This window comes from Acomys minous (genome assembly GCF_964271855.1).
Source record: "Acomys minous genome assembly, chromosome: 12".
Classification (NCBI taxonomy): domain Eukaryota; kingdom Metazoa; phylum Chordata; class Mammalia; order Rodentia; family Muridae; genus Acomys; species Acomys minous.
In genome coordinates this window covers 108,555,590-108,582,837 of record NC_140493.1, presented here as the reverse complement: position 1 = coordinate 108,582,837, position 27,248 = coordinate 108,555,590, and the positions used below count along the sequence as shown (strand labels likewise).

General features: G+C 53.5%; 1 protein-coding gene across 3 annotated transcripts; it reads left to right on the top strand.

Annotated features, from left to right (window-relative positions):
• The first annotated feature begins 153 nt into the window (after positions 1-153).
• MXRA7 (matrix remodeling associated 7) lies at positions 154-27,248 on the top strand. Of its 3 annotated transcripts, XM_084750143.1 has the most exons (5): positions 154-493; positions 11,450-11,513; positions 15,316-15,409; positions 16,601-16,680; positions 22,515-23,834. In XM_084750143.1, the coding sequence occupies exons 1-4, from the start codon at positions 197-199 to the stop codon at positions 16,632-16,634; spliced, it is 489 nt and encodes a 162-aa protein (XP_084606269.1). In that variant the 5' UTR covers positions 154-196; the 3' UTR covers positions 16,635-16,680; positions 22,515-23,834. The 3 variants fall into 3 exon arrangements, with proteins under 3 accessions (XP_084606269.1, XP_084606270.1, XP_084606268.1); XM_084750144.1 differs by lacking the exon at positions 16,601-16,680 and having other exon boundaries at positions 156-493; XM_084750142.1 differs by lacking the exons at positions 16,601-16,680; positions 22,515-23,834 and adding an exon at positions 25,956-27,248 and having other exon boundaries at positions 159-493.

Below are 27,248 nucleotides of genomic sequence, written 5' to 3'. Positions count from 1 at the left end.
ATGGTGCCCCAGAGCGTGAGCCAGAGAGGGGTGGGCTTTTCAGCTCCTCCCAAGGTCCCCACTCCAAGTCACCCCTAAAGGCGCCAGAGGGCGTGGCCTGCGCTGGGCTCCACCCCTGGGCGTGGTTTTGTGGCAGGGAGCTGTGGGCTCTCTCCGGATCCCGGCGGGCGGGCGGGCACTCGGCGGCCGCGGCGCGATGGAGGCGCCGGCCGAACTGCTGGCCGCGCTACCGGCGCTGGCCACGGCGCTGGCGCTGCTGCTCGCCTGGCTGCTGCTGCGGCGTGGGCCAGCCCCGGCCCCGGCCCCGGTCCCCGCCCCGGCCCCGGCCCCGGAGAGCGCGGCCCCGGCCGAGGCCCCCGGGGCTCCCGCACCACCTCAGCCTCCGGAGCCGTGCGCCCCGGAGCCCTCACCCGCAGAGCCGCCGTGCCAGCTCGAGCGCTTGGCGGAGCCGGGAGAGCCCGAGGCGGAGGAGCCAGCGGCCGAGGGGAGGCAGGTACGCACCAAGGTTGCCGCAGGGTCCCCGGGAGGGCACCCACGATCTTGCTGGCGGGACCTCCCCAGGAAGGGCCGAGCCAGCGGCCGGCAGGAAAGGAGGGTTCCTGCGGCTGGGACGCTCCATCCTCCCCCGGAGTGCCTCTGAGCACTGTTCTGGAGCTGCTTTCCCTCCCATGGCCCTTGACACCCTGCTCTGCACCCTCTTCTTACTCCGCTTTTGCCCACCCGTGTCCAAATCTACGGACACGTGCCCTACTTCAGGGTCTGAGTTGGAGTTAGCTTACTTTTGACAACACAGTACTTTGGGGGGGTGGGGTGTAGGAGAAGAAGAGAAGTTTCCTGTCTTTTAGGTCAACTTGAAATCCAGATTCCAGTCACTGTGGGCGTTGCGTGAGGGTGGGACGACGGGACAGAAAGGAAGGGCACTTACTAGGACCATGTTTTCAAACTGCTCGTAGGTGTTAACACCCCCAATCCCCACCCCCTGAGTTGCTGAGGAGTCGGCTTGGGTCGTATGAAACAAAAGGTGCAAGAAGTGGCCCTCTGGTATCACAGCTGATACCCGCAAAGCACCTTCCCCACATCCTGGGAGCCGGCCATCAACTGACTAAACTTCGGGGTACCCCTCACGCACTCAGTCTCTCTGATGCTCTCTGTAGATTGGATCCCGGCTTGGCCCGGGTTACTGGGATTTCACAGCGCACAGGCCAGGCCACTGGCTCTGGTCTCTGGTCAGATTTTAACACTTTGTTCTTCTTCTTAGGGGTGCTTGGAGGACAGGATGGCCAGCACAGTGGAAGCTGTGGGCTTGCTGCTTTGTTGCAAGGGTCAGCTTTTCTCCTGGTGCTTCCTCTCTCCCTTGCTGGATACAGTGGTTTACACTGGAGGGAAGCTCTTGGGGACCAGAGAGGCGGCAGTGAGACTGGGTTAAGGCCTTTCTCTGTGCGGAGTCTGCCAGACCCCCTACTAGCAAGCTCTTTGCTTGACAAGTGGGTGACTAATTGTGTCATTAGAGAGGCTTCTAACTAGCCCTGAACAGGCCTGTGAGGAGAAGTATTGTGTCTAACCCAGGGAGAAAGGGAGGGCTGCTGCAGGCTAAGGGAGCTGGGGTGAGTGGCAGGTGGGTTGGCGATTCCTCCCAGGCTACCACCGGCTGTCCTCCATCAGCCCTCTTTCAGATTGTTTCTCTATTGCTCAGCCACAGATTCTAGACCAAAGTCCAAGCTGTCTTTTAGCGGGGAGGGAGCACAGTCTCCTATCTTGATCCTTTGGAGTAGGGCAATTTCTTAAGAAGGCTTTTCTTGGTACTCATCCTGAGATGGGCACAGTGGTAGTATTGAAACAGGGGCCGGTGTGTAGTTTACCCAGGTGGGCACTAAGGATTTTTTTTCTGGTTCTGGTTGGCTGGCTGGCTGGTTACTGATTAGTTAGCTGATCCCTGCCCCCCCCCCCAAGACAGGGATTCTCTGTGTAGCCTTGGCTGTCCTGGACTCATTCTGTAGACCAGGCTGGCCTCGAACTCACAGAGGTCTGCCTGCCTCTGCCTCCCCAAGTGCTAGGATTACAGGCGTGCGCCACCATCACCCGGCTTGAGACAGATTCTTGACATGTAGCTCGGGCTGACCTGGAGCCCACTCTGTAGTCAAGGCTGATCTCAAACTCACAACCCTCCTCCCTTCTCTTCCCAAAGCCTATGATTTAAGCCAAGTGAGCCTGGAGACTTGAGCCTTTGTTCTAAGCACCGGGCGACAAGGGAGGATGGAGGTCTGTGAGTTCAAGTCCAGCCTAGTCTACATAACGAGACTCCCCCATCCCCAAAGAAAACAAAACAAAACAAAACAAAATCCTAGGACTACAGGACGCTTTGAAAGACGAGGTACAGTGCAGGAATTCAAGATGGCAACGGAGCTGTCCTTGGAGCATCCACCCAACAGGAAGGGGATCAGGCACATCTCCTGTAAGCGTAAGCGTGTGTGTGGGGACTAACCAACTCTGGCTACTCCAGCCATAAATGTCAAGTGGGCAGAGTCTGCGGTGAGAGCCTGGGAGACAGGACTATCTTTGTGTCCCGGTAGCCTGGGCTTAGTGCTAGAAAGAAATAGCGGCTTAGAAATTGTCTTGAAATAGACTCAGGCGTTTTCCAAGTGTTTGCAGCGCTTTCTTCTGATGATCACACTGCCTGGGGGAAGAGGACTGAAGAATGCCCCTAGGGAAGAGAGCCCTGATTGGTATGGAATGCTGCAGCCCTCACCAGAGGCGCCTCCTTCATGGTCCCTAAGGGAGAGGCAGCAGCCGGGGGGACCACCCCACCTGCTGTTAGTATGGGAGTCACTGCCTGCCCCCAGGCTTAACTCAGTTCTCCCCCCACCCCAATCCCACCCCCCCAACCCCCCCCACACACTTCATTTTCCATTAACTACTTCCTTCCTAATCCAGTCGGCTCCTCTCCCAGCAAGGCCTGGGCAGCCTGGGGCAGCTGCAGCCACTGACTCACAAAGCTGATTATTGAAAAGGCTCTGGAGGCCCGGGAGGCGGCCCTCAGCTGCTGCTGCAGATCACTGGGTGCCCTCAAGGCCCCGGACCAGGTGGTGGGAAGAGATAGTTAGAGAGACTGGGGCCCTGAGTAGAGACTCAAGGAAGGGGGATGAGGTCAACCAACCTAAGGTCCCACAAGGCCAGCCTTCCCCCCCAGCCCCCCCCTCCCACTCCCCAGCAGTTTACAGCTGAGGCAGGGACTCCCAGAGTGCAGGATAATATTATTAGAATGTGTTTTCATCTCGCTCGTGGGATGACTTGGGGCCGGCAGTGCAGGAAGAATGGGGCGCAGACCTAGCTCCCACAGAGAACTGTGAGGCGACAGTGGCCAGACAAAAGCGGTTCTTCTTAAAGCCAGGGAGCAGAGCTTTCTTTGTTTGTTTGTTTTTTAGACACGGTTTCTCCATGTAATCCTTGTCTGTCCTGGAACTCACTCTATAAACCAAGCGGGTCTCATAGAGATCGGCCTGCCTCTGCCTTCTGAGGTCTAGGATTATAGGTGTGCACCACCACAGCCTGGCCTTGAACTCTTGACTTCTACATCCCACATGTTGGGATTACAGACATGCACCAACCACATACACTATACCAAATAGTGTATTTTTTTTTTTAATTTGTATGTGTGTTCTTCCTGTGTGTGCGTGTACCAGGAAGCCAGAAGGCGGCAGCTTCTGAGGGTTGTGAGCCATTATGTGGGTGCTGGGAACAGAACCCGGATTCTAGAAAAGCAGCAAGTGCTCTTAGCCACTGACCTAGAAATTATTTTCTTAAATTTAACTTTATGTATATGTGTGTGTACCTGAATGCATGTCTGTGGGCCATGTGCACGCAAGGGGCCTACGAGAAGTCAAAAGAGGGGTCACATGCCCTGTAACTAGAGTGTTACAGAGGGTTCTGAGCTGCCACCTGTGTACTGAGAATTGAACTGGGGTGCTTTGGAAGTCAGTGCTCTTAGCCGCTAAACCATCTCTGCAGCCCCCATCGAAATTACAGGCACGTGTCACCAGCCCCTCTTCTACGCACCCCCCCCCCCCCGCCCTTTGCTTGGCAGTGGCTAACAAGACTGCAGAAGTGAGTCAGCAGCATGGCTCAGCAGGTAAAGGTGTGTGTCACCAAGCCTGACAGCCTAGGGTCCACATGGCTGTCCCCACAAGTTATCCGCTGGCCTCTGCTTGTGTGGTGCAGTACCCACACATGCACACACACACATACACACGGGCACACATGCACACCCATGCACACACGCATACACAAGCAATAATAATTAAAAACAACTTTTACATTTAAATTTTTTATTTTAAATTTATGTTTTTACCTGCATATGTTTCTGTATACCATCTGTGTACCTAGTGCCCTCGGAGGCCAGAAGAAGTTATTTGATCCCTGGAACGGAGTTAAGTATAGGTTATGAGCCACCATGTAGGTGCTAAAAACTGAACCCTGGTCCTCTGTAAGAACAGCCAGTGTCTTAACCTCTGAGCCATTTCTCCAGCCTCTAAAGTTTTCTTATCTTAAAAAAAAAAAAAAAAAAAAAAAAAAAGCAGAGACTACAGAACACCAGACCATGGATAAGGGGGAATTCTTGGAACAGTCGTCCCCCCCCAGGTAGATTCTTATTTTTTTGAAGACTCAGAGTCTGGAGAAAAATATCAGAATATGAAAGGATCTCTCCCTCCAGCAGTATGGGCCACTGGTCTGCAGCAAGCCTCGCTCTGGGCTAAACCACCCACACCTCCCACTCTGAAAGATTCCAAAACTGGCCTGTCCTCTGACTGAGCCTTGAAGAGGTTTTAGAAGCTGCCCACATAGTGTGTGTGTGTGTGTGTGTGTGTGTGTGTGTGTGTGTGTGTGTGCAAGTGCTCTGTGCTAGTGAGTGACAGCCCAACCTTCTGTTATATTAAAGTTCATCCTGGCTTTCCTGCATGAATGACTGCAGCCACCAACCCTCTCAGGTGTGACTTCATCAAATCCTTTCTTCATCGTCATCTTAAGTCTGTTTATTCTCACTTCAGCCCCACATTTGCCCCAGGTTTGGGTAGAATGCAGACTGCTGCCCACTGGGCTTTTGTTGTTGTTGTTGTTGTTGTTTTCGAGACAGGGTTTCTCTGTGTAGCCTTGGCTGTCCTGGACTCACTTTGTAGACCAGGCTGGCCTCGAACTTACAGCGATCCCTAGTGCTGGGATTAAAGGCGTGCACCACCACCATCCGGCCCCATTGGGCTTTTGAATGCTTGTTTCATTCTGGTTTTATGAAAGCTCTTGGTGTCCTCTATACCCTCCCATGGGAGCACTGTCCAAATCTGTTAATCCGGTGGAAATGAGCCTCTCACACCTGTTCTCAAGTGAGTTTGCTCAAGGCTGGCAAACGTGCCTGCGAGAGGGCTGTGAGCTGATGGCCTGAGATGGTGTTTTTGGACTGTATGTCTGCACAGGGTGAGGGTCAGGTGTGTGGGCGTTAGCCAAAAGAGCCATGATTCGGCCCATCTCTCCTTCTCTCTCTGCCTCTCACATACACAACCCTTTCTCCACCTCTGTCCCTTCCCGTCCCCAATGCACGCATGCGTATAACCACGCTCTCCCGCTTGGGCTCCCCTTCCCCTCTCCCTGTTGGAAAGGTCCATGTCTATAATATCAACTAAAGAGCTTAAGGGCCTTCGCCACCACTGTTGTCTTCGAGGGAACTCCAGCCACCATGGTCCTGATGACAAGGAAGGATACCCTCTCCCATCTCTCCTGTGGGCACCCATTTTCCTCGGGTGTCTGTCATTGCCTTCCCTGCTCCCCATACTGTCCCTCTCCTCAGTGCTCCCTACTGATGTCCAGGCCTGGCTTGTTCCCCTCTTTTCTCTGGCCCCAACTCCTCTTGCCTGTCTCCCAGGGCCTTCTCCCAAGGGAGCAGCTCCCCTTAGTCTCACTGGCTGCTCTTCCGTGCTGTGCTCTTGCAGGCTGCCTGATAACCTTTTCCCTGGCTCCTGCCACCCTAGGCTGCCCAGCTCCACCACTTCCCAGCCTGCCTTTCGTAACCCAGAAGCCCCATCCTGCCTTTCTTGCTCAAGGCCTGCTGCAGCCTCCATCACAGTTCTCCCTGCCCCCACCGACGCCACTGGTGTCTTCTGGGTACTCAGTCCCATGTCTAGACACTTGTGCGTTGACTGGTTGCCTGGTACGCCCAACCTCAGCATCTTTATACAAGCCGGGCTCACATCCTGTCTCCATGCCCTTGACCATGTTAGCAGATGTAAATCACCTCTCTCTCTCTCTCTCTCTCTCTCTCTCTCTCTCCCTCCCTCCCTCCCTCCCTCCCTCGCTCCCTCCCTCCCCTCTCCCATGCATCATCCTATTTGGCTCCCCTCAGAGCACTTAACCAGCATGAGGTCATCTTTTATTTTTGAGCACATTGTCTGAGCAGAGGAATGTCTGCTCACAGAATGAGAAAAGGCCTTTGCCAGGCGTTCACCACCCTGTCCCCACTCCTATGGCAGGTCCAGCACCGCAGGCATCCAGGAAGCCTTTGTCAATAAAGAACATGCAAAACTCACACAAATCAAAACAAAAACTTGCTTCTAGTTCTTCTCCGAAGGCAGGTTCAGTCTCCTTGTCTTTAGCCTCAGTTTTTCTTTTTGGTTTTTCAAGACAGGGTTTCTCTGTGTAGCCTTGGCTGTCCTGGACTCGCTCTGTAGACCAGGCTGGCCTCGAATTCACAGCGATTCACCTGCCTCTGCCTCCCGAGTGCTGAGATTAAAGGCATGTGCCACCACATCCAGCAAAACTGGCACATGTTTCATGCTGGGTTCTGTACGTGTGATCTGTGGTTCTGGTGTCTCCTAAACTCCTCAGTGCTTTTCTCCCCCCTTTGGCCTGAAAGGGAGCTCAGTGCACAAAGCCAAAGAGAGCTGCCACATACGGAAGGCCGTGGCCCTCTTACTGTCCTGAAGATCCAAAGGGACCGTCCTGAAGGGTCCAAAACAGCTCTGGGCTGTCAGACTCTGCAATCTGGGAGACCTCTGGCCAGACAGAGGGAGTCAAGGGACCCATGAGAGAAAGACAAAGGACAGGTAACAGGCTGTAAAGGCTGGTTTGCCCAACTGTGCCACAGGCCTGTAATCCACACACATGGGAGATGGAAGCAGGAGGAAGGAAGTTTAGTGTCGTTCTCAGCTACAGAACAAACAAGTTGGAGGCTAGCCTGGGCTACGTGAGACTCCATCTCAAAAACAATTTTTTTTCTTTTTATAGTATGGCTCCTTGGTTAAGAGCACCGGCTGCTCTTCTAGAGGACTCAAGTTCGATTCTCAGTACCCACATGGCAGCTCACAACTGTCTGTAACTCCAGTTCCAGGGGATCCAATTTTTTTTTCTGACTTCTGTGGCACTGGGCATGCACACAGGACCAGACATGCACACAAGCAAGACATCCATGTACATAAAGCAAGCAAAGAATAGAGACTGTGGTTCAAAGGATGGCCTAAAGTGTTCTCCAAGTAGGGAAAGTTGGAGAGAGTAGGCTCAGGGCCTCAGCAAGGCCTGCATGGGCTGGCAAAAATGGAGGGCAAGCTGACTCAGGAAGCGAGGGGGATTTTGCCTGAGCCTGTGAGGGAATGAGTTTCACTCAGGCTGTCACTCAGAGGAGCTGTCACTCAGAGGTGGACGGCTGAGATGGCCAGCTTGGGGCAGGACGGATGGGTTGGCTCTGAACAGAGGTTCCTTGTCCCAAGAAGGACGCCTTCTCCTCAGTGGCAAATGTAGACTTGGTGAGTGGGACCCAGGTGTCCTCCCAGAAGCTCTCTTTGGAGGCGGGGAGGTGGCCAAACTGATCTGCTGGGACCTTCTGGGGAGAAGGGCTCCAGGTTTGAACTGGTTGGCACTAGCAAGCTCAGCTTTCCAACCGTCATGGTTAGCCCCTCCCCCAAGCAAAGATGAAAACTGAGCCTTCATCCGCCAAAAGACAGCCTGCCATGATAGACCGGCCACTCAGGAGGCAGGGGCCAGTGAGTCCCTGAGTTAGAGGCCAGTCTGGTCTGTAGAGCGAGTTCCAGGACATCCAGGGATACACAGAGAGAGACGCGGTTTCAGAAAACAAAAACAAAACAAAGAGTTGGGGCCATACTGCCTTAGGTATGCCTGCCTGATGGAGCTGCCTTAGGTAAAGCCAGTCCTGAGAAGCATCACATTTACTATAGGTCATCCCCTGGGTTAGCTTTGGTGGCAGCAGATGGATCAAACACACACACACACACACACACACACACACACACACACACACACACACACATTGCTTGCTCTAATCATCCAGAGGCCTGCCTGACCCTTCCTCTGCAGTGCTGTCTGCCTGGGTCCTTGGGGATGCCAGTTGGTGACTTTCTGTCTCTTATTGCCTCTGGAAGAAGCTGAACTGGAAGATTTCCTCAGAACACAGGGAGTTAAAACAGAGTGTCCGTTCAGGAGCTGAGACTTGGTGGGGTAATTAGCTGTTGCTTTGTTTTGTTTAGAAAGCAAGAAGATCGATTTAGCACACTGCAGAGGGCAGCAGGCAGGGCAGCAGCAGAAGAGCTGCCTGTGAGGTGATTGGCTTTGAGCCTCAGCCAGGCTTGCTGAGGGACCAGCCAGGATGACAGCAGCCTGTGTTTAGTTATCACCAGGTTGGTTTACTGTCGCCGGAAGCCTGACGTATGGGGCTTGCCAGGGCCGCTGCAGTAAAATGCTATGGGCTAGGGGCGTAAACAACAGCAATTTATTTTCTTATAGCTCTGAGGTCAAAAGTCCAAAACCAAGGTGTTGGCAGGGTGCATTTCTCCTGGAGGGTCTGTCCTTGGCATGCATGCGATCCTTTGTGTGTGCTGCTGTCTCGCTGTGTGTATCTGGGTTTTCTCTGATAGGGATAGCGGTCCTTGGATTAAGACCTATTCTAGGGACTGGGGAGATGGCTCAGTGGGTAAGAGCCCTTGCTACACATGCATGAGGACGTGAGTTTGAATGCCCAGAACACATGTTAAAAACAACGTGTGTGCATACACCTCAACCCCAGAACTGAGGGGGTCAGAGACAGGAGGATCACTGGGGTGTAATGGCCGCCAGCCTAGATCCCGGTTCAGAGACAGAAACTATCTGAAGGGAACAAGGCAGAGAGTGAGTGAGCCCAACACCTGACAAATGCACAGACACATGCACATTTGCATACACACACACACACACACACACACACAAGCGCGCGCGTGCATGTGCCCCTCTCCTGAAGGCTTTATTTTATTTATTTATTTATTTATTTATTTATTTTGGTTTTTTGAGACAGGGTTTCTCTGTGTAGCCTTGGCTGTCCTGGACTCGCTCTGTAGACCAGGCTGGCCTCGAACTCACAGCGATCCACCTGCCTCTGCCTCCCGAGTGCTGGGATTAAAGACGTGCGCCACCACGCCAGACTTCATTTTATTTTATTTTTAAGACAGAGTCCTGCCATGTAGCTCTGGCTCACCTGGAACTCACTTATGTAGATCAGGCTGGCCACGAACTCACAGAGCTCCTCAGGCTTCTGTGGCACTGAAGGCCGGGCCAGCCATGCCTTTCTCTTTTGAAACAGGGTCTCTCACTGAATCCAGAGTTCACCAGTTGCCTAGGCTGGCTAGCTGGTAAACTCCGAGGCTCTGCCTCTGCCCCCTCCCCCTCCCGCTGCCCCACCCCCACCCCACCCCCAGCCTGAGTTACTGACATGAACAAGCGTGCTCTCCTTTTTTCATGGCTGCTGGGGACCCAAACACAGTTCCTTGGGCTGTGTGCTTTGCCCATCTCCCCAACTCCCTTGTAATTTCTCCTGACCCTTTTTTTTTACAGTCGACGAGTGCGGACACCTCTGCGTTCCCTGTGTGGTATACACGCATGGTGACTTTTGGGCTGGTTGACGTTTTAGAGATGGTGTTAGCCAACTGAATTTAGCTAAGAGATACTTAACTCTCCACCAGTTTCCAGTGCTGTTGTATAAAGGTCTCAGATAGATAGATGTTTCCAGGTCTAGACAACAGATCCATCGGAGAGCATCCCCTGCATCAGCAGGGGACCTGCTCACCTCCCTTAGCCACAAAGATACTTTGCTGTGCAAAACTGGGCCGGTGTCTGGTCCCCCAGGACACAGCCTTGCCAGTGCTCGGAAGTGTGGCTTCTTCTACATAGCTGCTAAGTAGTGGGTGCTGGCCCCATGCCCTGCGGATCTCAAGGCCCCAGAATTTGCCACTCGCGACCCACTCCCATGTGGCTTGTGAAGGCTTTATGTGTAGGCTCAGCTTGCTGTTCTGTTGTGGAGCCTCCTCCTGCAGAGGCTGGCTGCTTCTTGAGGTATCTGGGGCTCCCCCAGACCTGCATCAGCATCTGTCGCCAACGCAAGCACCTCGCTTCTACCCATACCCCCCTCCCCATCAAACCTGAGGTTTCCACGCTGGCCTCCTAAGCTTCCAAGCCAGTTCCTCGGACCTCTCAGCCCCTGCCCACAGCCTCCAGTCCCACACAGCTAGCCAGTCACATGCCTCTCTCATCCTCAAACATTCCTGAAGTTGAAGTCACTCCTTCCTTCCACCGAGGCCATCCCAGGACGGGACGGGATGCCTCTCCCCAGCCATCTGTTTATTGAATCCATGTGTGGGAGAGACCAGGGTAAAGGGATGGAGTTCCAATTTTGGGTAACTGGTCACTGAGCTGACTGGAGACAGAAAATGAAGAAGGGAGCAAGGCTGCTCTCTTGGGAGAGCTGATCTGTGAAGCTGGCCTTGGCCCTGTGGAGTGCAGCCCGCTTTCTCAGTGCCTGGCTTTACTTACTAAGGTGAGGGTGGTGGGCGGTCCACCACTTATCTTATTGTACCCAGGGACTGGAGAGATGGCTTAGTGGTTAAGAGCACTTGCTGCTCTTCCAGAGGACCCGAGTTCAGTTCCCAGTACCCACATGGTGGCTTCCAACTGTCTCTAATTCCAGTTCCACGGGATCTGACACCCTCACACAGACATATATGCAGGCAAAACACCAATGCACATTAAATAAGAGTTTAAAAAAAATCATTAAAAAAAAAAAAGGTACTCAAGTTGGGCATGGTGGCAGGCAGATCACTGTGAGTTCGAGGCCAGCCTGGTCTACAAAGTGAGTCCAGGACAGCCAAGGCTACACAGAAAAACCCTGTCTCTAAAAACCAAACCAAACAAACAAACCACCACCACTAACAACAACAAAACGGTACCCAAATTCTTGGATAGGCGCTACCTGGGAATGGCTAAACTTGAGGACTTGTGGTACCCAGAGTTCTCCATCACCTTCTCTTCCTCACCGCTGAGTTTGCCTTGACGTCAGGTTCCTCCATGGCTGCTGGACATGCTCCCACTGGACCTCAGAGATATTTCGGGCAGCTAAGCAGCACTGACCCCTGATCCTGCCATTGTCTTGCAGGATGAAGAGCAAGACTCTGACAGTGAGACGGGGCCACCCACTGAAGAGCCTGAGGAAGAGGATGGTGAGTGACACTCACTCCCCCTGGGCCACTCTGGGGGCAATGGGATCTGAGAACTGGGGGACCAGGCGGCTGAGAGGGGCTATGGGCTTCTTACTCCCACCTGCCTGAATACCTCTTCTGCACTTCTGGTCCTTGCTTTTCTGTCTGCAAAAATAAGTATCTTTGGGTGTAGGAGGGGGGGGTCCCCTTAGGGATAAAAGCCCCCTGGCTTTCCTGGCTGCTGGGCCTCTTCTTCCTTCTCCCAACCACGCCCTTCTTTCTGTTGGCTCTCTCTGGCACATTTTGTTGGGAGGCCTCCCAGGAGAGGGGGCTGCCTCTCCTGAGCCCTGGGTGGCTTGGTTGGGAGAGAGGGAGCCACAGGAACACATGAAACTGAGAGGCCCCAATGTGTCCAAGACAGACAGACAGACAGACAGACAGATAGAGAGACTGACTGGCTGGCTGACCTGTCACATTTTATCCCCTTCAAAAAGAAACTAGAAGAAGAAAAGAAAAAACAATAAAATGTTAAAATTTATTGGATCCGTACAGCGAGTGCACAGAGATTTTTTTTTTTCTTTTTTAAAGCAAGACCAGCTGTAGCTTTATGGGAAGCTAGGAGTTCAGGAAGGCAGGAACTGAGGCTCCTGCGGGTGTCATCGGCAGTGATGGGGCCTCTAGAGTGTGAGCATAGCTCTGGGTTCCTATTGCTGTGGAAACTGTCCAGGCACAGGCAGTGGTGGGTGGGGCTGTCAACCTCTGCCCAGCCAGGTCCATGCTCTCACTCCTAGGTCATCTAGTAAGGAGTTAACTGCAACCACGGCCCAAGGGTCAGGGTATCTATCCCTGTTGGCATGGATACCAAGGTCCTATTGGTGACTCGAGCATGCAGAAGGGAGGTTGAAACTGAGTGCAAAAAGTGAGGGCACCTATAGGCCACCATTCCTAACTCCGCTGACAATCTCACGTATGCCAAGCCCTGTGCCCAGCCACACGTGCCTGCTCCTGAGCTGTCCCTTCTCTTTTGAGCCGCCATCCCTGGACAGCCCCCAACACTCATGCCGTTTATAACCAGGCAAAGGGAGAAAAGCCAGTGGTCTCAGCTGTTGGAAGGAAGCAAGACTGCCCGCCCTTCCCCGTCCCCTCCACCCCCTGCAACCCCACCCCCACCCCGCCAGCCCCTCTGCAACAAGCAGCTCAGCCTCCCAGGCTAATTGATTAGTGTCGCTAAAATGACTTCCCAGATTCATGATGCCTGGAAGAGGAAGCCCCCCAGCCCATACGAATTCCCTGGGGGAATCTTGCAGCCAGCCCTCCCGCTCTAACAAAATTGGATTGGGCCCACCGCCTGTGATTAGGTGAAAGCCTTCATCAGTCAGCTGTCCTGGCGGGCTGGAACCGCATCAGACGTGTCCCATAAACCAGAACCCAGAAGTGCACCAGATTAGCAGCGCTTTTTACGTTTGTTTTTCTAAACAGCCGCACAGCGACCCAGATGTTGAGGTTCATTGGTTTTGTCAGTTCTTCTGAGTCCGTCCTGAGGGTTGCTTGCGAGCAAGCGAGCGAGTGAGCTCAAGCTACAGCTGTCGTCCCTGGCATGCAGGATATTGAGGGATTTGGGATAAACAAAGGCCTCCTCAGTATGCATGCTGTAGCAGACTGAAGTGCTCAGGGAGGCTCCCTGATCTCTGGCCTCATCTGTCTACACCCTGAGACTTGGAAAGCTCTTGCTTGATTCCTAGGACCCAAACCAGGCGGAGTGGAGTTTCCTGTGCTCTGCTTATGAGCCTAGCTGGGCAGAGCTTAGCCTCAGGGGGCTGCAGAGGAGAGAGGAGGGTTTCTGAGAAGGCAGAGAGGGCAGCCCAGCTCTTCTTCAGACCCCCAGAGCTGGCCCTCATCCCAGCAAGAGCCCTGGCAGCCAAGCAAACCCCAGTTGACCCATATGCCTCTGTCCCCTCACCCATAGTCACCTTGCTGTCCTGTACCCTCTGTACTGTTGGCCTGAGGAAGGCCTCGGGCCCTGGACAACTGGCTAGGTGAGGACCCCAACCCTCCTAAGTGAGGACTGATGAGGAGATGGCATGGCTTCTGCAGAATGTTTGGGTTCTGAGTTTATTTCCAGAAACTTCTTCCTCTTATTCAGGAGAGAATCCTAATCCCAGTGTGCTTTTCTTTTCTTTTCTTTTTTTTAAAGATTTATTTATTTTATTTACTGCATATGAGTGCTTTATCTGCAGAAGAGGGTATCAGATTACATTAGATGGTTGTGAGCCACCATGTGGTTGCTGGGACTTGAACTCAGGACCTCTGGAAGAGCAGGTGGCACTCTTAACCACTGAGCCATCTCTCCAGCCCCCCAGTGTGCTTTTCTTTCTTCCTGGTAGCATTTGTATATCTGATGACCAGAGTGGGGAGTCTGACCTGCTGTGAGAGGATATGGGGGCGTCTCAGAGAGTCAGTAGGGCGTTCTAGAATGGCAGCAGGAAGAGGCTACAGCCAAGGGTGTCCCTGGATGTCACCATTCCCAGCCTTTCTACAGCAGGCATTAGATAGAAGCCAGCCAGCCATCCTTGGTCGCCCCAGACACTGGCTGGATTAAGGGACGTTGAAGGCGTTGCTTCCAAGCAGATTATTTTGTCAGGACACTCCGCTTTTCCATGTTTCTCTGCAGCTCTCGCCCCCCTCTGCTGGGGCACAGTGTCACATGCCCTGGCCCTCCTCTGCTCCCCCTCCCCCTGCCAGACCTGCAGATCTGCCCTGCTAATAGTGCCTCTCAGGCACTGGCAGTCCGCCAAGCCTGTCCATTTGTGCAGCCCACCATGGGCCTCATGTATGCCTTCAATTGCCGATAAGCTGGGGGAGGGATGGATAGGCTGGGCCTGCCTGACCCAAGCAGAGCCCCTGGGGCCCAGCCTGGGGACCCATGTGCTTCCTGTGATATGAGTGGCATTTGCTCCAGGTCTGAGCAGCATAGACTGGGATTGGCGGAGGCCACAGTGGTGGGGAGGAAGCCTCGGAGGCAAACAGCTGGACTGCTGATGCAAAGCCAGGCCGATGGCTCTTGGCTGGCTTAACTCCCGGCTGGGGAGGGGATGTCATGTGGGGGATGAGCAGCACTCAGGCTGTGTCAGTTCCATCTGTGTCCCTCATAGAAGACCAAGGTTTAAGACGCCATAAGAGCTCATAGAAAATATAGAGTGAGCCTGGGGTCAGGTGCTGGGGCGAGAAGATGATGTCACTGTGTGTGTGGCCCCTCTGAAGTTGGGGCTGCATGTGCATGTGGCTTGTTGCCCCCCCCCCCCCCCCCGCTTCTTTTCTTTCTTTTTTTTTTTCTTTTTTCTTTTTTTTTTTTGAGATAGGGATTTCCCCATTACACAGAGTCTTGGCTGCTCTGAACTCGCTTTGTAGACCAGGCTGGCCTTGAACTCACAGAAATCTGCCTGCCTCTGCCTCCTGAGTGCTGGGACTAAAAGGGTGTACCATTACCACCTGGGTTTGTTTTTTCCATCTACCAACTGAGCTACGTTGCTTAGATTGTTTCTTTGGAAACTAACAAAGGGAAAGCGGAGGAGGATATAGTTCAGGGAAGACTGTGTGCTTAGCCTGTACGAGGCCCTGAGTTTAACCCCAGGCTACACACACACACACACACACACACACACACACACACGCACACGCACACACACACACCATGGGGTGGGGGCGGGGAAGAGAGAGAGGGAGAAAGAGAAGCTAACACTAACCAAGGAAAGGGAGAGACTGCTGAGCATGGGGAGGGCCTAGCCTCCCACGTCACTGATAAACTTCTCCACTGTCCCCACAGGAGCAGCCTTCTCCTTTAAGTATAGCCCTGGGCAGCTGAGGGGAAGCCAGTACAAGAAGATGATGACCAAAGAAGAACTGGAGGAGGAACAGAGGTAGGCTGCCTTCTGGAACACTAGGATAAGGGTCAAGCAGGGGTGAGGCTCCTGCAAGCCCTGTCTACCACACCCTCTCCCCCCACCCCACCCCCCACGCCTGTTTTTGTGGCGTCTGCTCTTTCTTTACCTGGGTAGTATTCGGCCAGGCCAGCTTCCGTCAAGGGAAGACAGATACCCTGGGGCCAGGCAGCACAGAGGAGAGGGCGTAAGAGGAAAGTGGAGTCTATTTCTTGTATTCTCTCTGCCCGAAGCCTCCCAGACCTGGTGGGTGGAGGGGGGAGTTGGGGGGGGGGAGTAGGGGGGGGAGAGGGTAGAATGAGATCCAGAAAAGGGCCTGGAGCAGCCTCACTGTTCACTTATGCGTAGAGTCCCCCGACAAAACCAATTTGTCGCTTGAGGACAGAGAGAGATTCTTGGTGCTCATCCATCTGGCAGCCTCCCTCTTCCTGCCCTCCCATCCCCTCCCCTCCCCCTCCCCCCCCCCAGCCCACTGTGTCATTCTCTGTCTGTTCTGTTCTGCACAGCTCTGCTCTGCGCAGCTCAAGGCAGCTAGCTGTATGGCTTCTGGTTCCTAGAATCAGCCTGTTGTCCCCTCACCCACCAGAGCCCCCCGCACCCCCACAGTGTGTCATCAGGCTCCCCTCAACATTCTATCTGGGTGGCATGGGTGGCTGAGGGGTGCTCTAAAGCAGTAGAATGGCCAAGGTGGCCACAGCGAGGAGCGAGGTTTGCACCAGCCCGGCTGCACCCCCCCCCCCTGTGCACCTGCTGCCCCGCCCCCACCCCCTGCACCCCCAGCAGTGTGAGTGGAGCCCTTGCTTTTATAGTGACGGCTCATTGAGAACAGCACCACTTTCCAGCCCTGGCGCCCAGAGGGGCTGGTGGGGACTAAGAGCTTACGTAAGCAAGGAATAGATGGCTGAAGTGGGGCGCACAGCTTACCCAGCTGCTCTGGGGGTCACCAGCGTCCTCTAGTGTCACAACCACACTGCTTGCAAGATCCTGTCTCCCTGCTGGGATGCCGCCCGATGCTGACTTCATAAGAAGCCTCCTCAGAGGTGCAGAGGGATGTCGGTGTAGGCACAGGCGGGAGGCAGCCCGCAGCCCTTACCATGGGAGTCCCTGATGACTCCTTGGGTCAGGACACTGCCTCTCGTTATGACCACATCTGCCACCTTTATATTTCAGGATTGAGCTGACCTCTGACCTCACTTCCCTGTAGCGAGTCCCCTAGTCCTGGGCCACAAATGTCCTTGCACACCCTTGTGGTAAGGAGGTTGGTTTGGTAGACTAGCCGTGCTTCCTCACGTCATCTGCTAATGGTCCTCAGCGCCACTGAGGTGGTCTAAACCGCCCCCCCCCCTTTCACTGCCTCCATAACCAATTAATGCATTTCTTCCCATTGGAACCCGTCTTGTTCTTCCCGTGCACGAAGACTCCCAGACACAGAAAGAAGGTTCCCAGAGGACGCTTCAAGTCCCTGGAGGACCTGAGGGGCCAGCTGGTGTGGGTGCTAGCATACTTAAGTGAGGGCCATCATCTCTCAGATCTGGGGTGCTATGGGAGTGCACATATATCTTGTGAGGTGGCTGGTGTCGTGGCTTTGTCTCACCCAGAGGAGGAGAGGCAGCTAATCAGTGCATAGTAGAAACCCTGAGAGGGTTTATACCTGCCCCCCCACCAAGTTGCAGGCTAGGCAAGGTGCTGGTCTTCAGAACAAGGCTGAGGCCTCGTGCAGTTCTCTCCCAGCTGGTGTTATCCAGAGGACAGACCTGGTCATTTCCCCAAGGCTGTTTCAGAGCTTCTGTGCCAGAGCTGAGGTGTGGCCACAGATCCTCGCCCAGCTCCAGCACTGGAGGAAAGGGGGTGCAGCACACCCGTGCTATCCCCAAGGTTCCTGGGGATGGGGCCTTGGCAGCACTATGACCTCACTCTATCCATTGCATTGTGGGCCTTGAGGCACTGTCATAGTAGATCAGTTAGACCTCAAGTTTGGGGTCTGCCACTGTCCCCTGTGGTCAGAGCCGAGGCCAGGAGATGAAAAGGCAAAGTAGCTTCTATGTCATTTTCAAAGACAGCAGACTCCCCACTGCCTGAGGGCCTCCGTCTCTAAGTCTCTGGGGGTCTCCAGACCACCCACTGACATGCAGATGTTAACAGGTACCCTGGAGACTGTGCCAAGGAAGGAGCTGAGGTGAGGAAGGAGTCCCTGACTCCTCCTCTGAGCAGGGAAGCAGTCCTCAGTGTGTGCAGGAGACAGACAGGGAAGTCCTCACTGTGTGCAGGAGACAGACAGGGAAGTCCTCACTGTGTGCAGGAGACAGACAGGGAAGTCCTCACTGTGTGCAGGAGACAGACAGGGAAGTCCTCACTGTGTGCAGGAGACAGACAGGGAAGTCCTCAGTGTGTGCAGGAGACAGACAGGGAGGTCCTCAGTGTGTGCAGGACACAGACAGGGAGGTCCTCAGTGTGTGCAGGAGACAGACAGGGAGGTCCTCACTGTGTGCAGGAGACAGACAGGGAAGTCCTCACTGTGTGCAGGAGACAGACAGGGAAGTCCTCACTGTGTGCAGGAGACAGACAGGGAAGTCCTCACTGTGTGCAGGAGACAGGGAAGTCCTCAGTGTGTGCAGGAGACAGACAGGGAAGTCCTCAGTGAGTGCAGGAGACAGGGAAGTCCTCAGTGTGTGCAGGAGACAGGGAAGTCCTCAGTGTATGCAGGAGACAGACAGGGAAGTCCTGAGTATATGCAGGAGACAGACAGGGAAGTCCTCAGTGTGTGCAGGAGACAGACAGGGAAGTCCTCACTGTGTGCAGGAGACAGACAGGGAAGTCCTCACTGTGTGCAGGAGACAGACAGGGAAGTCCTCACTGTGTGCAGGAGAGAGACAGGGAAGTCCTCACTGTGTGCAGGAGACAGACAGGGAAGTCCTCACTGTGTGCAGGAGACAGACAGGGAAGTCCTCACTGTGTGCAGGAGAGAGACAGGGAAGACCTCAGTGTGTGCAGGAGTCAGACAGGGAAGTCCTCAGTGTGTGCAGGAGACAGGGAAGTCCTCACTGTGTGCAGGAGACAGACAGGGAAGTCCTCAGTGTGTGCAGGAGACAGACAGGGAAGTCCTCAGTGTGTGCAGGAGACAGACAGGGAAGTCCTCACTGTGTGCAGGAGACAGACAGGGAAGTCCTCACTGTGTGCAGGAGACAGGGAAGTCCTCAGTGTGTGCAGGAGACAGACAGGGAAGTCCTCAGTGAGTGCAGGAGACAGGGAAGTCCTCAGTGTGTGCAGGAGACAGGGAAGTCCTCAGTGTATGCAGGAGACAGACAGGGAAGTCCTGAGTATATGCAGGAGACAGACAGGGAAGTCCTCAGTGTGTGCAGGAGACAGACAGGGAAGTCCTCACTGTGTGCAGGAGACAGACAGGGAAGTCCTCACTGTGTGCAGGAGACAGACAGGGAAGTCCTCACTGTGTGCAGGAGACAGACAGGGAAGTCCTCACTGTGTGCAGGAGACAGACAGGGAAGTCCTCACTGTGTGCAGGAGACAGACAGGGAAGTCCTCACTGTGTGCAGGAGACAGACAGGGAAGTCCTCACTGTGTGCAGGAGAGAGACAGGGAAGTCCTCACTGTGTGCAGGAGAGAGACAGGGAAGTCCTCACTGTGTGCAGGAGACAGACAGGGAAGTCCTCAGTGTGTGCAGGAGACAGACAGGGAAGTCCTCACTGTGTGCAGGAGAGAGGCAGGGAAGTCCTCAGTGTGTGCAGGAGTCAGACAGGGAAGTCCTCAGTGTGTGCAGGAGACAGACAGGGAAGTCCTCACTGTGTGCAGGAGACAGACAGGGAAGTCCTCAGTGTGTGCAGGAGACAGACAGGGAAGTCCTCAGTGTGTGCAGGAGACAGACAGGGAAGTCCTCACTGTGTGCAGGAGACAGACAGGGAAGTCCTCACTGTGTGCAGGAGACAGGGAAGTCCTCAGTGTGTGCAGGAGACAGACAGGGAAGTCCTCACTGTGTGCAGGAGACAGACAGGGAAGTCCTCACTGTGTGCAGGAGAGAGACAGGGAAGTCCTCACTGTGTGCAGGAGAGAGACAGGGAAGTCCTCACTGTGTGCAGGAGACAGACAGGGAAGTCCTCAGTGTGTGCAGGAGACAGACAGGGAAGTCCTCACTGTGTGCAGGAGAGAGGCAGGGAAGTCCTCAGTGTGTGCAGGAGTCAGACAGGGAAGTCCTCAGTGTGTGCAGGAGACAGACAGGGAAGTCCTCACTGTGTGCAGGAGACAGACAGGGAAGTCCTCAGTGTGTGCAGGAGACAGACAGGGAAGTCCTCAGTGTGTGCAGGAGACAGACAGGGAAGTCCTCACTGTGTGCAGGAGACAGACAGGGAAGTCCTCACTGTGTGCAGGAGACAGGGAAGTCCTCAGTGTGTGCAGGAGACAGACAGGGAAGTCCTCAGTGAGTGCAGGAGACAGGGAAGTCCTCAGTGTGTGCAGGAGACAGGGAAGTCCTCAGTGTATGCAGGAGACAGACAGGGAAGTCCTGAGTATATGCAGGAGACAGACAGGGAAGTCCTCAGTGTGTGCAGGAGACAGACAGGGAAGTCCTCAGTGTGTGCAGGAGACAGACAGGGAAGTCCTCACTGTGTGCAGGAGACAGACAGGGAAGTCCTCACTGTGTGCAGGAGACAGACAGGGAAGTCCTCAGTGTGTGCAGGAGACAGACAGGGAAGTCCTCACTGTGTGCAGGAGACAGACAGGGAAGTCCTCACTGTGTGCAGGAGACAGACAGGGAAGTCCTCACTGTGTGCAGGAGACAGACAGGGAAGTCCTCACTGTGTGCAGGAGACAGGGAAGTCCTCAGTGTGTGCAGGAGACAGACAGGGAAGTCCTCAGTGAGTGCAGGAGACAGGGAAGTCCTCAGTGTGTGCAGGAGACAGGGAAGTCCTCAGTGTATGCAGGAGACAGACAGGGAAGTCCTGAGTATATGCAGGAGACAGACAGGGAAGTCCTCAGTGTGTGCAGGAGACAGACAGGGAAGTCCTCAGTGTGTGCAGGAGACAGACAGGGAAGTCCTCAGTGTGTGCAGGAGACAGACAGGGAAGTCCTCACTGTGTGCAGGAGACAGACAGGGAAGTCCTCAGTGTGTGCAGGAGACAGACAGGGAAGTCCTCAGTGTGTGCAGGAGAGAGACAGGGAAGTCCTCAGTGTGTGCAGGAGACAGACAGGGAAGTCCTCAGTGTGTGCAGGAGATAGACAGGGAAGTCCTCAGTGTGTGCAGGAGACAGACAGGGAAGTCCTTACTGTGTGCAGGAGACAGACAGGGAAGTCCTCAGTGTGTGCAGGAGACAGACAGGGAAGTCCTCACTGTGTGCAGGAAGGACCAGTGGAGGTCCCAGCAGGGCCTGCGTTCATTCCATTACCCTACCCAGCATGCTCCCTGTGGCTCTCATATGCCTGCCCCACCCGACATCTGCTTGCTCCCTCCCTCATCCCTGCATGTGGCATGTGGCCCCAGCTGGAGTTGCCTGAGGGGCACCCCTGACCACCTTTGTGCCTCCTGTGATGCTTGGGGTTGCAGAGGCTCCTCACTTTGGCTTCACCTTTCTGTCTCTGGGTTTTGGAGAGAAGATAGCTACAAGACAGATCTGGACCCACCTGCATTTGGGGAATGGCCCTAGAACTGTCCCCTTTAAAAAGCACCAACACAGGGCCTGCTGCCAAGACCGACGACCCGAGTTTGATCCCTGAGACTAATGAAAAGGGAGAACCAACTCCAGTGAATTGTCCCCTGATCTCCACATGCACATGTACATCCTCGCAAAACAAATAAAAATGTAATAATAACAACAACAACAACAACAACAACAATAATAATAATAATAATAATAATACCACCATTCATGTTACCGTCAAACTAATGAAATTACTCTCAAGCTCTCAAGCTGGCAGGGCACCCGTCAGATCTGTCCCTATCAGACTGCCTCTTTCTGCTTCCAGGCTAACACACTGTCTCCTCCTCACCTTGAAAGATTAGCTGGGCCACCGTAGCTGCGCCTAGAACCCAGTTCTGTAGCGGCTTCCTGTGGCTTGACCACAGGTACTCAGGGAGTGCCAGTCAGGAATCTGGATGACCCAGTGGGTCCTCTGATTTCAACTGAGAACTCCTGCCCGAGGATCTGCTCAGACAAAACTCCTGCCCAGGCCCTGGGGAAGCGAGAAGGCAGCAACCGCTTAAGTCCTAGCTGCTGTGTGTGTGTGTGTGGGGGGGGAACACACATGCACAGCCTTCCCCTGCTCCCCACATTGGCTCTGTGTCCCTGGCTCCTTCCAAAGCTTCTCTTGGGGGTGCCACCTCCCTCAGTGTGGCTGGGATCATTGGCTAGCAGGCTTTTGACGGCTCCTCCTGGACAAAATGCCTGGCTGCCTTTACAGCTTGACAGGATATCCTACTTGCTGGTCCAAGACAGAAAGTGGAACCCAGCTTGTGCACTAGGCTGGCGCTGATAGGTCAGGCCGGCCGGGCCCCTCAGTGCTGACCCAAGAGGAGGGTTTCCTTATGGCACTTTAGGGCAGCTAGGCTCTTCCTGAGTGAGTCTAACGGCTGAGAGCATGCATTGACTCAAGCTTCCAGGAGAGGGCGCCAAAGGCACAAAATCAGATTGCTTGCTTGAAGGCGGCCAGGTTTTTGACCCTTCTGGAGGACCTGCAGGGAAAGGCGCAGAGCCCTTGCAGTAGACAAAGACCCAAGGCAGAAGGAAGCAAAACGATATTTAGGCGAAAGGAATATCATCAGTGTAAGCACACAGCCAAGGATGGGCAAGCTCTGTTTCTCAGAAGCTGGAAGGGGCTGGTGGCCACCTGGCTCTGTGTGTGTGTGTGTGTGTGTGTGTGTGTGTGTGTGTGTGTGTGTAGGGGCGGATCAGCTGAGCTGTCACTGTAAAGTAAAAGGAGCAAACTGCTGGTCTGAGAAAGCAGCAGAGCCTAGCATGGCCTCTGCAACTCCAAACATTCCCCTCTGGTCCCTGGGCCCACTCTCCTGTCCTGTGCTGCCTCTAAAGTAAACTGAGCAAGATACATACATGATCTTTTTTCTCCCTATTTCTCTTTACAGAATTGAAGAGTAATGAAGGTGTCCTTAGCCTCCTGAAGGCTTTCTTTCCTTTTGACATCCTAAAAGCTTGAGAGATTAAACAAAAAACAAACAAACAACAAAAAAAGGAACCCCCCCCCCTCCCAGGGAGCCCATGCAGGCTTGGGGCCGGGAAGGTTTGTCTGCAAATCTGCTGACATGTTGACCATTCCCCCTGCACCCCATTCCCTACCCAGGGCTCCCCTAGGCTAGCAAGATCCTGGGGAATGGATTTATCTCTGTCCCTATCAGAGGTGTTTATGCTGGGCTGCGGGGGGGGGGGGGGGGGGGGAAGCTTGCCAGGGGGATGGACTCAGGCCTTGGGCTTTTATTACCAGCCATGTTTGCTCCCTACACCCCCTTCATGCCCCGCCCCCCCAGGCCCACAATCCCTCTGTGTTTTTATTCTCCCTGAAGCCAGATAACCAGATTTGAGAAGTAACAGACAAATGAAGCCCATTGGTGCTCACTTGCAGTCAGAGATGGTCCCCTACAGAGGGTCACACACACACACACACACACACACACACACACACACACACGTGGGGCACTTTTCTCTCTGGCAGGAATGATTTATGTCAGGTACCAGCCTTAATATGGCCTTCCTTTTTGCCCCCACCCACACCCCAGGAGTCTCGGGTCCAACCGTGTTGGCACTAAGTGGCCTTTTCACTAGTGTTCCTACCAGCTCCGCCTCGTCCCCACTTGGGCCTGCAGAAGCAATAACAGTATTTGCTTTCCAGTAGACTTCTGGATTGTGAGTTCCCGAGGGTTTTTTCTCCCCCTAGATGACTTAGAACCTCACCAGATAACCACCCACCAGTCCCTGGTTCATTTTTTTCAGACTTTTATATTTGACAGTATTTATACCAAACGACTCTGAAGTCTTAGACTTGTTGGCAAAAACATTTCTTTTCTAAAGCACTAAGTTTTTAGAAGACTTTCCATTTAGTAGAAAACTGGAAAGTGGCCAGTACCAACTCCCAAGCCGTGTGTCCCTGGCAGTCTTCTCGGCTGCCCACTGACTAGGGTTCAGGGTGTGCAGGCACACACTCAGTGCCTTGATACAGAGCCACGTGGACCAACGGAGTCACATTCACTTGTTCCTAAATAGCAATAGTGAAGTCCCTGTCCCGGCTGGGACTTCCTCCACATCTAGTGACGTCCTCTGGATCTCACTAGCTAGGCTTGTGTAGAAACCTGAGCGTGGCTTGTGGGCGACAGACAGACCCCTTGTACTGCTGGCGGCTTGTGTTCAGCCTGTGTTCAGGCCAATAAAGGTTGAGTAGAGGACCTTGGTTACTGCGTGTTTCTTTAGTTTGTTTTATTTAAGAAAATATATATATATATATCTTTAGAAACAAACTTTAAGCCTACCTTCAATTTGATGCCTTTGACACTCCAGCGGAGTATTAAGCGTTTGCACACGTGACTGAAAACACACAGCTCAGGGCTGGAGAGACGCCTCTTTGCCTTAGACCACTTGCTCTTGCAGAGGACATGGGTTCAATTCCCAGCATCTAGATGCTGCTTCCCAACCACCTTTAACTCTAGTCCCAGGGATTCAGTGCGCTCTTCTGACCTCTGAGGGCCCCAGGCAAGCACACGGTACACATACACACATGTAGGCGAAACTCCCTTACACATAAAAATATAACTAAATAGCTAATAAATGCCACTGCCCAGTGGGTCTAGGGTGGTAGTGGGTGCACAGCTGTGATCCCAGTACCTAGAGGCAGATTTTACATAGTGGATTCCAGGCTAGCAAAGTCTACAAAGTGAGACCCTGTCTCAACAACCTGCCCCCCAAAAATAACCCTAAAAAATAATTATAATAAATATACAACCTTCATGGCCACCAAAACCTCATGGACAGTTCATTAAGGGACAGTGCTAAACATGCATCCTACAGCAAATTCATCCATGGCTCTCAGTATACCCTCTCCGTTCAGGGCACCCCCCTCTATACATAGCAGGGTACAAATGCACCTTAAATGCCTCCCTTTCTTATAGAACTGACTATAGATCTAACTTGTCCAAACCAAGGAGGGTAGGCATTGGGACATTAGTGTTCCGGCTTCTAGATGCCACTATAGACAGAAAATGGTTTGCTGTGTGGAGGATGTGGGGCTGGCTAGGGTGGGGGTGGGGGGCGGTTAGAACTTACAGTAGAAGGAATGACATTAAAAGCACAAGACCAGCATGCTGGCGCACACCTTTAATCCTACGTGCAGGAGGCAGAGGCAGATGGATCTCTGTGAGCGTGAAGCCTGCGCAGTCTACAGAGCAACTTCTAGGCCAGACAAAACGAAAACTGTAGCATGAGACCTGACACACCAGGGCCACCCTGCAGGCAGTACAGTGGCTGACAGCTTTGCCGAAGCCTGTTCAGTTGTGATGGGCCTACCGCAAGGCCTTGCAGTGTGGCTCAAGTGCTGTCCAGGTTCCAAAGCCGTAGCGTGTCACGGAAGGACAGGACTACGGGAATCAAGAAACAAGGGTAGAAAAACAAGAGTCAGGATCCCGTGGCCAGCCATGCTGACAAGGGTACCATAGCGGAACAAACAGGACCACACACTGTTCCCGGCTTCAGCTGTTCAGCTTGCTCTTGGTATTTGCCATGGGAGTCATTCTGTGCTGGTCAGAGGGTGTGGAGGAGCCTCATAAACCACAAGGCAGCCACTGAGACTATGTCAACACTGAGGCCCATCTGCAGCCACACCCGCTTTGTGCACAGGAGGAAAAGGTGCCCCTCTCTCTAGGCAGCAGAGCCCCAGGGGTTCGATTTCACCCTACCTTCTCCAGTGCCAGCACTCTGGCTGCACATCTGTATGTCGCCTTTCCTTTGCTTCTGACTCATCCCTCTAAACTGAGCTTGCTCCTAACCTTTTTTATTTTATTTTATTTTATTTTTTTTAAGATTTATTTTTTATGTATACAGTATGCATCAGATCACAGTATAGATGGTTGTGAGCCACCATGTGGTTGCTGGGAATTGAACTCAGGACCTCCGGAAGAGCAGTCAGTGCTCTTAACCACTGAGCCATCTCTCCAGCCCCTTTTTTTTTTTTATTTTTTATTCAGCACTTCAAACCACTTAATGAAACAGGGGTCTCACCTCACCGTGAGATGCAAACCAACTGTAGGCCCATGAGGAAACTATAGGCCCATGAGGAAACTATAGGCCCATGAGGAAACTATAGGCCCATGAGGAAAGCAAGGCACGGTGAACCAAAGACCCAGGGTTTCAGGGCTGAGCGTGTTAGTGCAAACCACCTTCTGCCTTTTTAGTGGGTCTTACACTGAAGAGCAAAAGTAGTTAGAAAAGAGGAAGAGTCTTCCCCTGGAGGAGCACACAGGTCCTGCCCCACCCCCACCCTGGGTTGGGAGCATCGTTTTCCTCTCACCCTCTCTTCTCAACAGAGTTCAGAAAGAACAGCTGGCTGCCATCTTCCAGCTCATGAAGGACAACAAGGAGACGTTCGGTGAGATGTCAGATGGCGACATGCAGGAGCAGCTCCGGCTCTATGACATGTAGGCCTGTCGCCCAGCAAGATGTGACCCGGGACATCCACGCAACCCTGAGAGACTTGGTCCGGGCAGTCATGATTGGAGACTTCTGCGGGACCCTGTGTTATAGGATTTGCTCGGTTTATGTATCATGTCAGAGGAGTCCGCATTGTTTTCTTCAGAGGAGGAAACTCCCAGCCTCTCTGGCTTCAGCTTGCTGGGGATGGTCCAGCTGTGCTGTGTTCTACAGACCCAGGGCGGGTGGTCCAGGAGAGCTGATGTGGGCCTGGTGTTTGAACCCTAAGCTCACGGTGTAAACAGAATACGGGGGAGCTATAGGGGAGATAAGCATGTTCTAGTAACGTTGAACTCTTCATTGTGCCCCAAGGGTATTTCTGGAAGCCTGGGGGTGGCAGCTGAGGCAAGCAGCAGGGGAGCAATATTTTAGCAAAAGCCTGATTGAAGGCCTCGGCTGTCACCCTAGGGCAGAACAGTGGGGGTCAGTTAATATCAGCGTTGCGGCCACTGCTGAAGCGTACCCTCACTGCAGTCATGCCTTGAGCATATTTGCCACACAGAACTATGCTGGACACTGTAGGCAGAAGAAATAAAACACACAGCAGGAGCCTGGGATGCAGCGTGTGTGTCCTAAGTTCAAGGCCCCTGCGTTCCATCGCCAGCACCACACACCCTCCTTTCCCCCAACCCCTGGCTCCCCCCCACCCAAAAGACAATGTGACCCATACCTTTGGTGGGACTAGAGGCCTTGAGGATGAGAAGCTACTGGAAAGCATTGGAGAAAACCCTGGTGTCCTCTAGGATAATGCCTGAGTGCCAGGGTGGGCCGATCAGGGATGATGGGCTGGGAACCACAGCAGCTCCTGCGCGCTCACCAGTCTTGCTGCTAGTCACCTACTTGCCAGAAAGTTCAGAGCCTGAGCAGACTAAAGCAAGGGTGTTGTGCTGAGGACGGGAAGGACGGAAGTTCTTTGTTTGGTTGTTTGGTTGATTTTTTCAGACAGGGTTTCTCTGTGTAGCCCTGGCTGTCCTGGAATTCACTCTGTAGACCAGGCTGGCCCTGAACTCACAGATCCGCCTGCCTCTGCCTCTGAGTGCTGGGATTAAAGGCGTGCGCCACCACCACCTAACTAGGAGGAAAATTCTTAAGACCTCTTTTTATCTGCTAAAATAAAACTAAAGTGTGTG

Excerpts from the sequence above, each read along its gene's own strand:
- MXRA7 (XM_084750142.1), top strand. The coding sequence starts at position 197 with ATGGAGGCGCCGGCCGAACTGCTGGCCGCGCTACCGGCGCTGGCCACG. Across the intron at positions 11,514-15,315 it reads AGAGCCTGAGGAAGAGGATG|GAGCAGCCTTCTCCTTTAAG; the intron begins GTGAGTGACACT and ends CTGTCCCCACAG. Across the intron at positions 15,410-25,955 it reads GAACTGGAGGAGGAACAGAG|AGTTCAGAAAGAACAGCTGG; the intron begins GTAGGCTGCCTT and ends TCTTCTCAACAG.